Raw genomic sequence first — 13,968 nt, 5'->3', positions numbered from 1 at the left:
AAAAATCAACGCGAAATGACCTGCTTCCACTACCAACATATGTTTTAAGGCTAGGTCAAAAATCCCTCATGCCCGATACGTGATACTACTGGTTCGGTCACCGAAGAAAATAAAAATGCAAATGTTATGTTCCCTTTGCACTTTCAGGGGGTTTCTTATCTCAATTCCCTACTTAGTATCTAATTTCGACGTGATCAGCTGGACAAGCAGAGCTGAACTACACGCATTTTATTTCATTGGCGGTTTTCTACTTGTAATATAATGAAACGTTTCTTCTTTGCCAACTACTGTCAGTTTCATTGGCTATTCCAGTTCCTACGATCGGGTTTGAATACCCAAGTAAAGGATTAGGCTCGAACATGAGTCACAGAAATTCTGGTATGTTGCATATTTCGTGCAATTTGCCTGTGAGGCAACCTGCACTTTTGCTGCGAAGGTCCAAATAATGCTACTTCGTGAAAACAAGTCCTAGGCACATTACCGAATTATCCAGTTAACGGCTTAAAGGTAGACCCGATCAAACCCAAGAAGTCGACCGGCAAACTTTATCCATTTCAAATACTAAGATTTATTGTACAATCGCCTTAAGAGCCTCAACTTTTACGGGGCTATTCCACCAAACGATTATCACCATGTACACAACCCGTTTTGTGGAGAATGTAGTCTTGCGCCAACTAAGGAGAGACTCAGGTGGGCGTAAGGATATTTTACCGATTTTAAATGCAGAAAACATATGATGCAGATCCGTAACAACCAAACATGTAATATTTCTCTATCTCCAATGCCGTTAACTACAGTGATATAAAATGAGGATATGAGAAAGCAATATCAATCTACCTATCCAAATCCTTACGCGTTTATGTAAGCAATCTGTGTTTAGCCTTTAGCTTAACTGTAACTGGATTAATACATGCGGAACGAAGCTTAAAATATGGGACGCATACACTACGAATTGCCTTTTACAGTCAGCTTCCAAGCACCATTTCCAACCTTGCTCATTTCCAACCTTGCTGTCGCCTTGGGCAACCCTGTTAATTTTCTTTATCGTTCCTTTTTTTATTTAAAAAAATCAGGAATATACGAAGCAGTTTACTTTCATCCCATTAGCTGGCAGTTGTCATCAGCTAGGGATTAGGAAACAAAATAAAGCTCACATGACCTGATAGACCAAATCCAGAATGTAGAACGTAAACGGTACATGGTTTTATGTTTATTTTACCTCGTATAATTCGTATTATTATCGTCCTGAACCGATCTTTTGTGAATACCTAGGTACTTACGCAGATGTGTTTTACCTCTTAATCCCTAGCTGTAGACAATTGCCAATTAAAGGGATACCTCAATGTAAAGCTCACATCCACTAAGTAACCTATGTAGGTAGGAACCTGTTAGAATAGCCATTAGTACGGAGACAAGGGGACTATAAAATGTATATTTTAATGTTCCTTTTTTTATGCCATGACTCTAGGGGGAAATGAAACTAGGAAGCTTCATTTTCATACTAGGAGATGCCTCGATGAATGCGGCCGTATTAGGAGCAGACCTTAAATCTTAGCAAGAGATTAAAAGGCCGATGATATTGACACCATCACATACCCAATGTCTGAATTTACCTGAAATTTCTCAAGGGTTTTCCGCTCTTTTTACGTATCTACTAGCTTGTAGCGTCCGGTAAGACGCACTTAGGTTGATTTTGACAATAGCCGTTGATAGGCAGCGATGATGATAATGTCGCTGCTGGTAAGGAGTAACACTCGCCTTGGTAGTTCTTGTGGGTATTGTTTTTGAACCTTACCTACCTACTCAGTCCAAGCAACTAAGAACATCTTTCCTACCAAGCCTACCAAGCCAAGTCATCAACTCACCTTTCACAATGCCAGCCTACATTCACATAACATCAAAAGTCAAAGCCAAGAGTTTGTGCAAAAACTCGTGAATTTCAGACCTCATTGGAGGTCTATCTATTAGAGGGACTAATCGTTGAAGTATGCCACAATCCATGCCGTGCGCAGACTTGTCGACAGCCGATCCCACCTAGTAGGAACGACGTGGACAAAGAGTATAGCCTGTATTTACACGATGTGAGGTAAGTGGTCATAATGCGATAATGTCGTCGTGTCGGTGTCTTCTCGTCTGCTAAGTCCACATCACGACGGGTCTTCTGAGCGAGCCGTCCAACCCTGAGATCCATCAGTACCTAGAGCTGAAGCGCAAAACGAAGCACGTAGCACATTGTAGCATAGGTAACGAAATCACCAGGTCGTGCGGGTTGAACGGGCTCGGCAATGCGCGCGCAGAACGCGGCAAAGCCTCGCCATTCTCGAATTGTTTTGTAGAAGCAACTAACGTACATCGAGGTACTTCAACGCCAAAATAATGAAACTGTGGAGATGTGTGGTGTTGTGTGGTGTTGTAATAGCAGGATCAAATCGTCATGAAAAAAGGTACCATCCTCATTCCATTTCATCACCCCCTCCCTCCTTCCGAGATGTCCAACCATTGGCCCCAAAACCCATCCTTAAGAGTGTGGGAAAAATGTGCTGAATTTCATCTCATACCATCCATATACGCGTGGCCTTATCGCAAGGCATCCTTATCATAACTAGCATCGACTTGTAGGACTCTTGACACTCACGGACCCCAAGACAAGGGGTCACGTTGGCGAAATGTCAGGTTGTCCGTCAGTTCAAGTCTCGAGATTGGTTTCTCGAACTACCAGCCTTGTCTTGGTCGGGTGTAGTTTTCTTATCCTTCCGCGACTTGAAGACGAAGTCACCCATAATCTGAATATGGTCTGCCGGGAAATGGTAGTTCGGAAAACCCGGTACCCGTTTGAGATACTCGTAGTCGGGCGGGCCTAGCAGCTCGACCACGTCTAGAGTATTGGTAGTATACCAAATGTAATCTATAACGCCAGAAAACGTCGGTGTGTAGTTGGTGAAGGTTAATTCGTCCGGGGTACCGAAGAGGTGAGCGTACGCGTTACGAAGGCTGAAAGGATGCTCAATGCCGTCTCTTGTGAAATTTCCGTATGAGTGACCCACTAGATCAGGGTGGTCGGGTGCTATCCGCCCCTTCTCGAGTAGCTCGTACACGGAACTATCGGCCATAGAGTTGTAATCACCACAGACTAAGATGGGAATATCTGTGTTATTGCGGTACTCCTGAGAGGGCGCAGGCTCTCGAGGCGATTCGTCATCGTCGTCCGAATTTCCGTCAGCGGAAGGTGGCGGAGATTTGATACGTTTCTCTTCGATTGACAACGCCGGCCTGCGCGTGTACCTCTCGGACTGCTTCGTAACCAGTTCCATCAGAATTCCCGTCTGGACGGCTTTCACATCTGCTAGGAACGATTCCCAACATAGATGCGCGTTGACAACTATGAACCGATTGCCGGTGTACCTTGACTCGAAAAAGCAGAAGACAGCGATAGTGTCCTTCGGCATGACTCGATTGAACACGTCGTCGGCCGACTTCATGTCGGGTCGGTTGATGGCCGTTTGCCTAAAGTCCACCAGTTGTTTGTCCAACATGATGTACTTATCGCTTTTGTAAAATATAGAGCAGCCGTCTACAGACTGTTGGTCTTTCCCAGTCAAATGCTTGACTCGGGTCTTGGGATAGAAGACGCCTTTGTAGCCAAGCTTTGCTAGTTCTGGCGAAAAGAAATTATCAAATGCATCCATCGCGGTCTCTTGCAGGCAGAGAATGTCTGCACTTCGGTCTCGGAACTCTCGCATTATACTGTCCTTGCGATACTCCCAGGAGAGAGCACTGGCGGGAGTGTAACCATACTGTGTGCTGGTTGCGTACTTGTCGCACAAAGTATTCCAAGACATTACCCGAATGCGTTCCTTCTCCGACCCAACGTCTTCTTGTACGATGATAGGCATACGGGGGTTCGGAGGAATAGGAACTGCCGACGAGGTTAGTTTACAACTTATAATCACAGTAAGAAGAGCAAATATCTCATACCTGGTGCCTGTTCCTTTAGGTGGGCGATCAAGGCCTTCGTGCCCTCTTCTACTAACTTCTGCTTCTGATCATGCTCCAGGGGGTTTCCTTGGATACCAAGCAGTTCCAAGAAGTGCAGAGCCCCTAGCTCGCAAGGTATGGTTTGGATCAGATTGTTGTACAAAAGGAGTCTCCGTAGAGGTGTACACATGCCCAGCTCAGGGGGCAACGTGGTCAATTGATTATGTGAAACGTCAAGAAGACGTAGTGACCGGAGCTGGCCAATTTCCCGGGGTAACCGCGTAAGGTTGTTAGAAGCAAGATATAGCTCTGTAACGAATGCATAATGGTCAAAAAGCATCAATGAGATATTCTTTAGACCTTGGCCACTGAAATCAAGGTTCAGCCAATCCTGTCGATCGAGGGCCTTATCGACGTTAACGGGTCGGCCCCTATCTTCAAGTTCACCATCGACTGCTGTTTCGGCAGCATTCGCACTTGGGGCGGGAATGATACCCCTGTTTTCGCTAGCTCGGAGCCTAGCAAAATAATGGGGTTGGTGCTGCTCTGTCATAGTCTGGTGGGCTTGCTCAGACTCCTTGAATGACTTCAACTGCTCGTTCCAGTGTTCGCTATATTGAGCCTGACCGCCCCGAGAACCTGGTGCGTTTCCATTTTGGTGGTTACTGGGGGTAAATGGGGTAACATTAGACATAAGTCCGGAAGAGAATGTTGAGTGGGTTATGGTTCCCGTCGCGCCACTGTGAGCTCCATGATCTTGGGGCAAATTCTGGTGGTGCGGTTGAGGGTGCGTATGGTGCTGATGAGCGCTTTGCTGTTGGACGAAATTATACATCATCTGAGGAGCCATGCCGCGGCCACCAGGGACGCCATTAAGGCGTGTATTGTGCCCCTGCTGATGATTGGGACCATACATGCCGCGCGAGATATTGGTCGGCGATTGGTGTGTAAGGGAACTTTGAAGATATCGCAATATGTCAGTTACGATGGTATTGGACGGTTATGTGACGTATATCAGACGATGTTTGTAGTTGTACTATTAGAAATTTTCGGCGATGGCGGTTAATGTGTCGTATTAAGAGCGTAGGGGATGTCGAAATAATCGCTTGAAGTATAGGATACTACTAGCGGCCATGAGCTGCTAAGCTGTAGGTCTGTTGCGCCGAGTGAAGGGATTCACAACGGGCCTGGCAGAACCGGCCTTAACAACTGGTATAAGCGTATGAACGAACGAATGTGGTTTCAACGAATATCCATGCATAGAGATCGTGGATCTTGTTAAGAGGCATGGAAAATTCGAAGAAGCAGGTCGGCTCTCAAACGATATGTATGTGACGATCCTAGGCTCGGGTACGCAAGGACGGGATCGCAAAGGTAGGTACGGTTGGAAGAGGATATTATCGTCGTTTCCCCTCTGGATTGGCGCTAATGTGGCGGGAGTTTGTCCTCGACAGGTACGTGAACCGAACGTGAACTATAGCGCAATGGCTTACGGCTGGGGAGCTTTTGGCTCTTTCTGTTGCATCGATTTTCCGTGGGAACTTGCAGAACTCGCGGTATGGTGTCCTTGCCCTAGTGCTGACCTGTTAGGAGATGGGTTACTGCGTTAACATCTTGCAAGTTATGAGTCGAAATAGAAGTAGAGGAAGGTAAGGCTATGCTTGGATAAGGACCATAAGGTCGTGGAGTGGGGATCGCAAAGGAGCTTGGAAACACGACGAATCAGCCCATGCGGCGGGGGTGGGTTAGGTAAGAGTCAATGGCAATGGGTGCCCAGATGTTGTAGAGAAACGGTTGGAAGAAAGTGACAGTTCAAGGCGATAAAGATTGCCAGGTGATCGATGGGAAGTGATGGGGAGGTAATGGCAGGGAAGGGAGAAAGAGCAAGGCTAACTTACAACTGAAATCTTTTCAAGAGATGTGCAGGATAGCTGTAAGCAGGAGAGAGGATGTTGAGAAGACGTGAACGAATTGGTGTCTTTAGGTAATCGGAATCCTCCAAGGTTGTAAGAAGCTGCATCCAAGTGCGTGGCCTGTGATGCAGTTGGAAAAGATAAGATCCGATGTACTGTATGCAAGCGTGGTAAAGGTCCGGGAAGGTCTAAACTGGTATGTGCTCTTGCCTAGGCTGGGTAGGTACCTGAGAAGTCCGGTAAGAGCCTCCGTGCTTGGTTGCTCCAATCTTTGTTCCAGTTTGGTAAGGTACGAGCGGAGAAGAATCTAAAGATTTAGCCTCGTCACATGACTCGCACGGTCCAGCTCTTGAACCGCACTGACCTTCTCCTGAGGGACCTTGGCATTACGACAGCCTTGTGAATGTTCTTTCCAAGTTTGACCTCAAATCAGATGATTACATAATATGGATGCGGCGGTTACAAATTGGTACCCATATTTCACGAATTGTATTATATAATCCACCTAAATTCAACTTTATGTACACATGTCCCTTCAACATATTGTACTTAAATATTCAACTCTTTCTAGCGGGGACACTGAGAATCTTCAAGGTGCCATCAAGATGCGAGAGTCAGCCATTCATCATGGACGTATATTCTCTATCTAAAGACAGCGAATATGTATTTGATCAACACGGATGAATCAGCCCCATTTAGTTTAGCATCCATACCGGTGCATCTTTATTAGTAATACCTGTGTACAACTTTTAACACGGCCGCCTTTATCATAGTAATTGGCTCTGGGTATTCAATTCCTCTCTTATATTCGTCCAGATATACCCAATCACCAGCTGGGGTAAAATGACCAGCTTCTTGAAAGAACCGGATTGTCGCTCAAGACCCTACCTCTCCGATCTCCGAAATAGGATCATCCTCATACCACCTACGCAAAACATCGTAATAGCTATGTAGCGTCAACTCCACCTTAAATTTCCACAGGTATTCGCAAGAGTAAAGGCGTAAATGTAAATGTAGAATGATTACTATCTTTGCCAACAACGGACCGCCATGCCGAGAGCTATTTACGTGAACGGTATGAGAAGAGATGAAAAGGTCGGCGGTTCATTTAGCGGAGATCACCGAGTTGAGCGGTGGGAGACGTAAAGTGTTACATAGGTAGGTATCCTCGTTAATCACCTCCTTGAAGCCAGCTTGTAGCTGAAACCTGCTGTTTGACCATTTAATATAGTACGTAGGCTTGTCATTTTATAGAACTTGTCTCGGCACCATGACTTCAGAGATCATACGTATGTGTCAAGGCATCTTTAGCATTGCGCATAAGATTGCTGTGTCGTCATCTTCCTGCGGGTAAAGGCCAATTGTACGATGCACTTGTTGCGAAGCTTGGCCTTCGACCAGTTCAGCCTCAATACTCCTATTCTACGCTAAGAGTCTAGAAGCTAGGTAGGGAAACTGGGGAGCGACTTAACTGGCTTTCTTGTATTTCAGCCTGATCGATGCATATATGCACGATAATAAGCGAGACGCACTTAGCTCATTTATTATTGGTGTATAAGATTCGTTGAACCTGACTTGCGTAAACCTGTCGAGGCTGTCAAGCCTCAACGAGCTAACACCTTAGGACAAGAGGTATGATGGATATTTGGCCCTTACCAAGTCGTGTTCTCTTAGCAGGAGGGGCCATTAGTTTTAACTATATTTAATTATTTATCTTAGCCGCACCTACGTGTTCTCCAGTGGAGCATCACCAGACAGACCGCCTGACTCGAATCGCTCCGAACATAGGGCCTATTTTTGCAAGGCCAACATCCTACGACGTGCAAAGCCGTATATTCGGAGGCTAGGAGATCTAGGTATCTATTTGGTTGGTCCAATTACCTGGGAATCATTGTCCGAACCCTCCAGCATTCCCTTGCCCCGACTTCGATGTTCCCAGTATTCCCAATGGTATCCTGCAGGTAATAACCGAGACCCCCTACCAGTATTCCAGAACGGCTGGGACGAGGGTCTGGGATTCTACGAATTTGGATCGATCACAAGCTATAGTGCACTATAGTGCGCCATGAGGCCACCTTCAAGGCTTCCTGGACTATGCGCGGTAGCACAGAGCGAGCAAGCGAGGAGAGCTGACAGGCTAGACGCCGCTATGCAGTTGTAAATGCGGGGGAATCGTACACATACCCTTTACGTGCCTTACCCGCAGGGATCGACGGTCCACCGTTGACAGATGGAAAATCGCAATCGTCCCAAAACAGCCATAAGAGGATGAGTTAAAGCATCGTGATCACAATGAGGAAAAGCGCTAGACGGAATAGGGCCGGGGCTGTTTTTGGAGGACCGTACCTAGATACTTACATAGGTAAATACATAACTAGCAAGCCGCACCCGAGTCGTAAGCGACTCGAGATGAGGTATGCGCACTTCCTTTTGACATTAATCGTTGTCTTTGTCGTGTTCGCGAGAGTGCCACGATCTGAATCGTAACTTATTCATACTAGCCGATGCCGCGAGATAGACACCAACGTTTAAGAGTGTCGAATATTTGCGAGTCTACTACCTTCGAGTAGAGAACAACCCGAGCTCTGCTGAGTAACATAAGCAGACAGACCGAGTGCCCACTCTTATATCCTTCGCTCAAGCTACTATAAATGACGGCCTACATCATGAATATGTTTGAGATAAGATCCTAAGAAGCAATTCTGCAGCGCCAACGGGCAGAAGATTCCCTTAGAAAACACATCGTGGTCGGAACGGGAAATTACAGGCGTCACGTGTGAAGAGAGACGGACGCATGTGAGATGCGACAGTTGACCCCAGATTTCGACAGGAACTGATCGGAAAGGTGTTCGAAGGGATCCGTGGTGGTATTATCGACCAGTTTGATAGGACAGAACGAAAAATTCCCGAGGTCTCTCGCGCCAAGAGACTTTTTTTGGTTGACACCATCCCACACCCTTACAAACTCACCGAGAAAGGCACCGGACAGGGAATTCGAAATTGCCAATTGGACGTCACTCAGGAAACCCCTAGAAAATAGAGGCCCTGCAAAATATCGTAAGTGGTCTGGTTCATCAAAAGGCTCCACGACCACGAGATATTAGCTGAGCTCGGGCCGTTCGTTCACATCCATTCCAATTCGGCGCATCCAGGTATTGGAGGGTTCCATTGCTATTATAAGTTGAAGGCGGGGGAGGGGAAGTTTGAACCTGGGGAAGAACTGTCAGGGTACACTGCACAAATGCACGACTGACAACTGACAGGACTTCCAAGGTTGTCACTTGAATGCTCCCGTTGCTTGGCCACACAAGCAACAACGGATGACGGGACAACTGTGTGTTCTTCTGCAACCGCGGGCTATTCTATTGCAACAGTAAAACGGTGTCGGCCAGTGCATGCTGTCATATGTTGGTCAACCGTCACGACAGATTTTTAGCGGGTTTTCTTTTCTTTGAAAGATCCCGCAAAAGGCTGCATATCCTCGGATCGGGAAGCAAGACCGATTCATGAAACGAGAGAAGCATTCCTTTCGGGTAAAAGTTTCCCAAACGAAGACGAGACGACCGGAAGTGCTGCCGGAAATCGAAAACATCCAATCATCGAACGGGTTGACGCAAACCAAGGCTATAGACCATGGCCAGCATGGCTTAGAGTAGGGAGAAAACGGATCAGCAGAGCGACGTTAGTAGCTCAACCCACAATTGTTGATTTGCAGCGGGTCGTCGTTGTTGCCGTCGTTGTATGAGACCGACCCGAGAAAATCGCATGCAAAACGTACGTGTTGATAATAACAGGTTGAAAGATCGAGTTTTACCACTGGTGACGTCTAATTGATTCATTCGCTGACCACCCAAAAAGATCAAGGGTCCTACATATTGTTGTTTGGAGAACAATCTGTTGTAGTAAAGTGAAAGGAAAGGAAAGGGGGGGAAGAACTGCGGTCATTACGAGCATTGGACCAAAAGTGGAAGTGCAACAGCACATACTACTACATGCCACAAAGCCCCAGAAGGGAAGGTTCGTTGAAGAATTTTGATTGATTCCAGGTATCACAAGTATTCCAAGTACTCCAAGTACAGCCAAAGTACTGACGCTACCGGGGAAACTTCCAAGCAGCGTACGGCCCCGAATTTTATAAGGTCCCGGTCCCGGTTTATACTTGGGTACTTTCCGGAAACAACCAGTACATCGACAATAGCGCGTCGCAACTGGCAAGATGGAGTTCGCATACAGTTTGGCGATGTACTCACCCCCTGTAAGGGTCAGACCAGCAAACGCTAGAAGAACGAGTTCTTCCAACACCAACTCTTACACTTTCGTCCACGGGGCCAATCAGCAGGACGGAAATAATCACAACCAAAACCAAAAGACCGAAGATGGTTTGGAAGAAAAAGTAAAAGAGAAGGATAAAAATCAAGATAATAGGAATAGTATCGAGGAAATCGAAAATAATAATCAGCCGCCGCAGCAGCAGCAAAAACAACAGCAATCGCAACAAACCCCGAATAAAAAATCGAAAAGGAAAAAGAGCATCGACACAAGTTCGATTAGGTCAAGGATCCCTGGCAGACGTCGGCCTCCGCCCGCCGGAAGCCTTCCGCAACCTGTCGCTCACAGGCCGGCGTCGCATCATTCCCACTCGAGAACTTCCTCCTCCTTTAGCGTCAGCACCCGAACGTCGCACGAAACACAAGCAGCAGCTCGAGCACAATTACACCAAGTACAGCAGCAAGCAAAGTTGCTGTCACAAGCACAGGCACAAACACCAGCACAGGCATTCGCACAAGCGCAAACACAATCTACACAAACACAAACATATCCAAATTCCTGTTCACCATGCCCACAAACATCTACCTTACATGAACATATATCGGCAAAACAACACTCGCACAGATCTGACCCCACTCATGCTGCATCTGCCAGTATCACGAGTGGCACCCTCATCTCCTCGTCACCGCCTGATATCGAAAATTCAGGCGAAAACTCAGGCATCGGTTTAGCCATAGCCATAGAGCATACCTCACCATCAGGTTCCAAGCCATATGGTGGAATAGGCGCAAGCGCCCTAACCACCTCTACTGCCTCTTCTGAGCCTATATTCAATACCAATATCAATACCAATACCAATACCAAAATCAGTAACGATAACGACGGTAGTGACACAAACACTACCACACAAACCCGCATTCTGGACTCGACCGTTGCATCGACATCTGCACCCGCGCCGCCGCCACTACCCGTCACTTCAGCCTCAACCTCGACTCCGATCGCGTCACCTTCTCCATCCGCATCTACTGCGTCCAACGTATCCGATTCTGAACGGCCCGCCTCCTCGCCAAAGTCTTCCAGGTTCATAAGATCCGTGCACATACCCATCTTCAGCACCGACAGTGGGTATCATCATCAGCAACCCCTTACCGCCTCCCACCCACCCGCGAACAGGCTACAGAAGCGTGATTCTCTCCACTACAGGTCGTCAATTATTCCCAGACGTCCGCACTCTCCGACTTCACCTTTAATACAAGCTGTTGCGGGCCTATCTTCGCCCATCCGTCGAAGAACATCCAGGGGTAAACACCATGATGACGCAATGCCCCCCGAGCCTAGCCAATTCGTCTCTCCTCAAAAGTACATCCCCACCTCCTCCTACCGTGCTGGGAGCATATCCCATCCTTCGGGTCTATCTGGCCGACCTGGAATCATGACTTCCAACGACAATTTTATGAATTCCTCGACCGAGGGGAGCGTGGCCCCGTCCAACTCCTCGATATCCACCAAACCCTCGTCTACTGTTGTTACCAAACCCTTCATCATTCGTAACAATCGTACTTATATCAACGAGCCCACACTACTATACCCCTTACCTGTGGACTTAGCAGAGCTCCATCGCCAGTCTTTGCGTACTCTTATGCTCTTCCAGTTGTTTGGTGGTCCGACAACAGCCCCCGAATTCTCCAATAAGCCGCCGACGAGCGTCCTCGAAGTAGGATGTGGTGCTGCGTTTTGGAGTATGATGTGCCATCGGTACTTCGCCCAGCACGGCCATTCATCCATATCATTTACTGGTATGGATATCGTTCCCCTAGTTGGCTCGGGACTCGATCAGAACTGGAAACCTGATAAGGATATGAAATGGCGGTTCGTCCAACATGATATGCGGCGGACACCGTGGCCTATACCCGACAACGAGTTCGATTTGATCATGGTCAAAGATATGACGATGTGTCTTTCGACCTTCATGCGCGATCCGCAGATACTATTCGAAGAGTACCTACGCATGTTGAAACCGGGCGGCGTGCTGGAATTCTGGGAGAGCGATCATAGCGTGCGCATGCTGCGGCCACATGTCCTCAAGGCGCCCGTCGTGTCGAAAGCCAGTTCTGATTCGGATTCCAGCAGCGAAGAAGAAGATGAGACGGAGAGGTTAGGGGCATATATCATGACAAACAACACGCCGCTCAGTGCACCGCTGAACCCATATCTAGTCGAGTATAACGGTTGGGTCACTAAAGGACTAGATGCGCTAGGAGTGTCCGCCGTTCCCTGCACGTTGATCGGACCATACCTTCTACAGGAGGCGGAAAGTCTGATGGAACTGCGATCAAAGCGACTAGCAGTTCCGCTAAGCGAGATCAGATGGGAGCGTGAAGGGGTCGGTGGTGTCGTGACAAAAGATGGCAAGAGCTATATCGACTCGATGAAAAGAAAAGGCAAAGGGACGGACGCGAAAGGTGGGGGCAAGGGTCTGACCGCCTCTCAGGCCGCCCTCAGACGGACCGCGCTGGAGACGGTCGTAGGATTGATCCTCGCCTTGGAGCCAGTTCTTCGGGAGGTTAGTGGGAAAAGCCAGGACGAATGGGATGGGTGGAGCGGCAAAATGATGAACGATCTACTGCGCGAAGGCGGCACCAGCTGGGGGGAGTGCTTGGAAGTCGGAGCGTGGAGCGCTAGAAAGAAGCTCCAGGGCTAAACAGCTCGACATCGTGATATGGGGTCTACCTGGTCTCCGTTTGTGGCCGGCTAGGCATTCCGTGTCTAATGTTTATTCGGCATGTCTAAGACATGTATCTGGTCTACTCCACCGCTCTAAACCTGCCGACATCCTTGGGGGCGCACTCCCACCAACCCGGTCCAGTTCCTATCTCAATCCAAAATCCCGGTCCTAGCCAATTTCCCCCCTCAAGCCCCGTCGTACCTTTTCCTAAGTGTGCGATACCTTTTCAGGTAGTACCTATACGCGCCACACGTCAACACCGCAACCAACAGACGCTTCAAATTTTCGCATTTACGTTAAGTCGGACCAGATGGGAAAGGCCACAACGTTCTCACTCGAAAGGTAAGGTGAAGAGAATCTGGGGAAGAACAGATGTAGGTGGTGTGTGCATATTCGGGACTGTGTCCTTGCCTATTATTCTTGTTTTTTTGTTTGATGATGCATCGAATGGGATAGATGGAAATGCGATCTTGGAACATATGTGGTTGGAAATATACTACGAATATATATATGCGATACATGTGTATGTGTGGAAGTTGACTCGATCAGGGAGGGTAGATGTTGGTGTCATTGTTCTAGTCATGATATGAAGGTATATAAAGGGAGCGGTCACCGAGCCCAGGGAAGCCCGATTGTTTATAGACGATATGAATGAAGGACAGGATCGATTTGATTTGGGATATTGCGTTGCTCACGAATAATAACCAGTGGCTTTTTATAGATCTAAAGAAACATGTTTGGTTTACTTACAGCGCTTCGATTTCTTGGTGAGATGGCAGGTCAGTTAGTTCGTAGATTCTTGTTGTACACGGGTATTGTAGGATGAAGACGGGGGACCTCATGTAGGTTAAATACCTTTCCTAACGTAATCCGCCTTAGCTATGGCGTTCCGGATGGCTTCCTCGTCCCGTAGATGCGAGTTAGCCATGAAGGCTTTATGGAGCCGTGGGCGAAAATAGGAAAAGCCTTGGGGATAGTCGCGGCCGAGGTGGAGGAGCTCTTTGTAGATGGCTATTACCTGCCGCCGCAGCTCTGGGTTTAGCGCCGACATTGTAGGGAGTGGTTAATCCATTGACTATGCTGGTC

At 47.7% G+C, this 13,968-nt stretch overlaps 2 protein-coding genes across 2 annotated transcripts; one reads left to right on the top strand and one right to left on the bottom strand.

Annotated features, from left to right (window-relative positions):
• Positions 1–2,436: 2,436 nt before the first annotated feature.
• F4807DRAFT_23554 (glucose-repressible alcohol dehydrogenase transcriptional effector) lies at positions 2,437–5,131 on the bottom strand. Its single transcript, XM_047994209.1, has 2 exons — positions 3,976–5,131; positions 2,437–3,916 (listed from the first exon to the last, which is right to left on the bottom strand). Exons 1-2 carry the CDS (start codon positions 4,889–4,891, stop codon positions 2,682–2,684), a joined length of 2,151 nt encoding a protein of 716 aa, XP_047859677.1. The 5' UTR covers positions 4,892–5,131; the 3' UTR covers positions 2,437–2,681.
• A 4,661-nt stretch (positions 5,132–9,792) lies between these two features.
• On the top strand, positions 9,793–13,243 carry F4807DRAFT_23447 (uncharacterized protein). Its single transcript, XM_047994198.1, has one exon. The coding sequence runs from the start codon at positions 10,105–10,107 to the stop codon at positions 12,856–12,858; it is 2,754 nt and encodes a 917-aa protein (XP_047859676.1). The 5' UTR covers positions 9,793–10,104; the 3' UTR covers positions 12,859–13,243.
• Positions 13,244–13,968: the final 725 nt, after the last annotated feature.

The sequence above is a fragment of the Annulohypoxylon truncatum genome, assembly GCF_022578515.1.
Source record: "Annulohypoxylon truncatum strain CBS 140777 unplaced genomic scaffold F4807scaffold_1, whole genome shotgun sequence".
NCBI classification, from domain to species: Eukaryota; Fungi; Ascomycota; class Sordariomycetes; order Xylariales; family Hypoxylaceae; genus Annulohypoxylon; species Annulohypoxylon truncatum.
The sequence above is the reverse complement of the archived record's forward strand: the minus strand, read 5'-3'. Positions and strand labels throughout refer to the sequence as shown.

What these genes read in the sequence shown, in the direction of transcription:
- F4807DRAFT_23447 (XM_047994198.1), top strand. Translation starts at nt 10,105, where the DNA reads ATGGAGTTCGCATACAGTTTGGCGATGTACTCACCCCCTGTAAGGGTC.
- F4807DRAFT_23554 (XM_047994209.1), bottom strand. Translation starts at nt 4,891, where the DNA reads ATGTATGGTCCCAATCATCAGCAGGGGCACAATACACGCCTTAATGGC. An exon ending in CCTAAAGGAACAGGCACCAG is followed by an intron (nt 3,917 to 3,975) that starts GTATGAGATATT and finishes CCTCGTCGGCAG; the next exon opens with TTCCTATTCCTCCGAACCCC.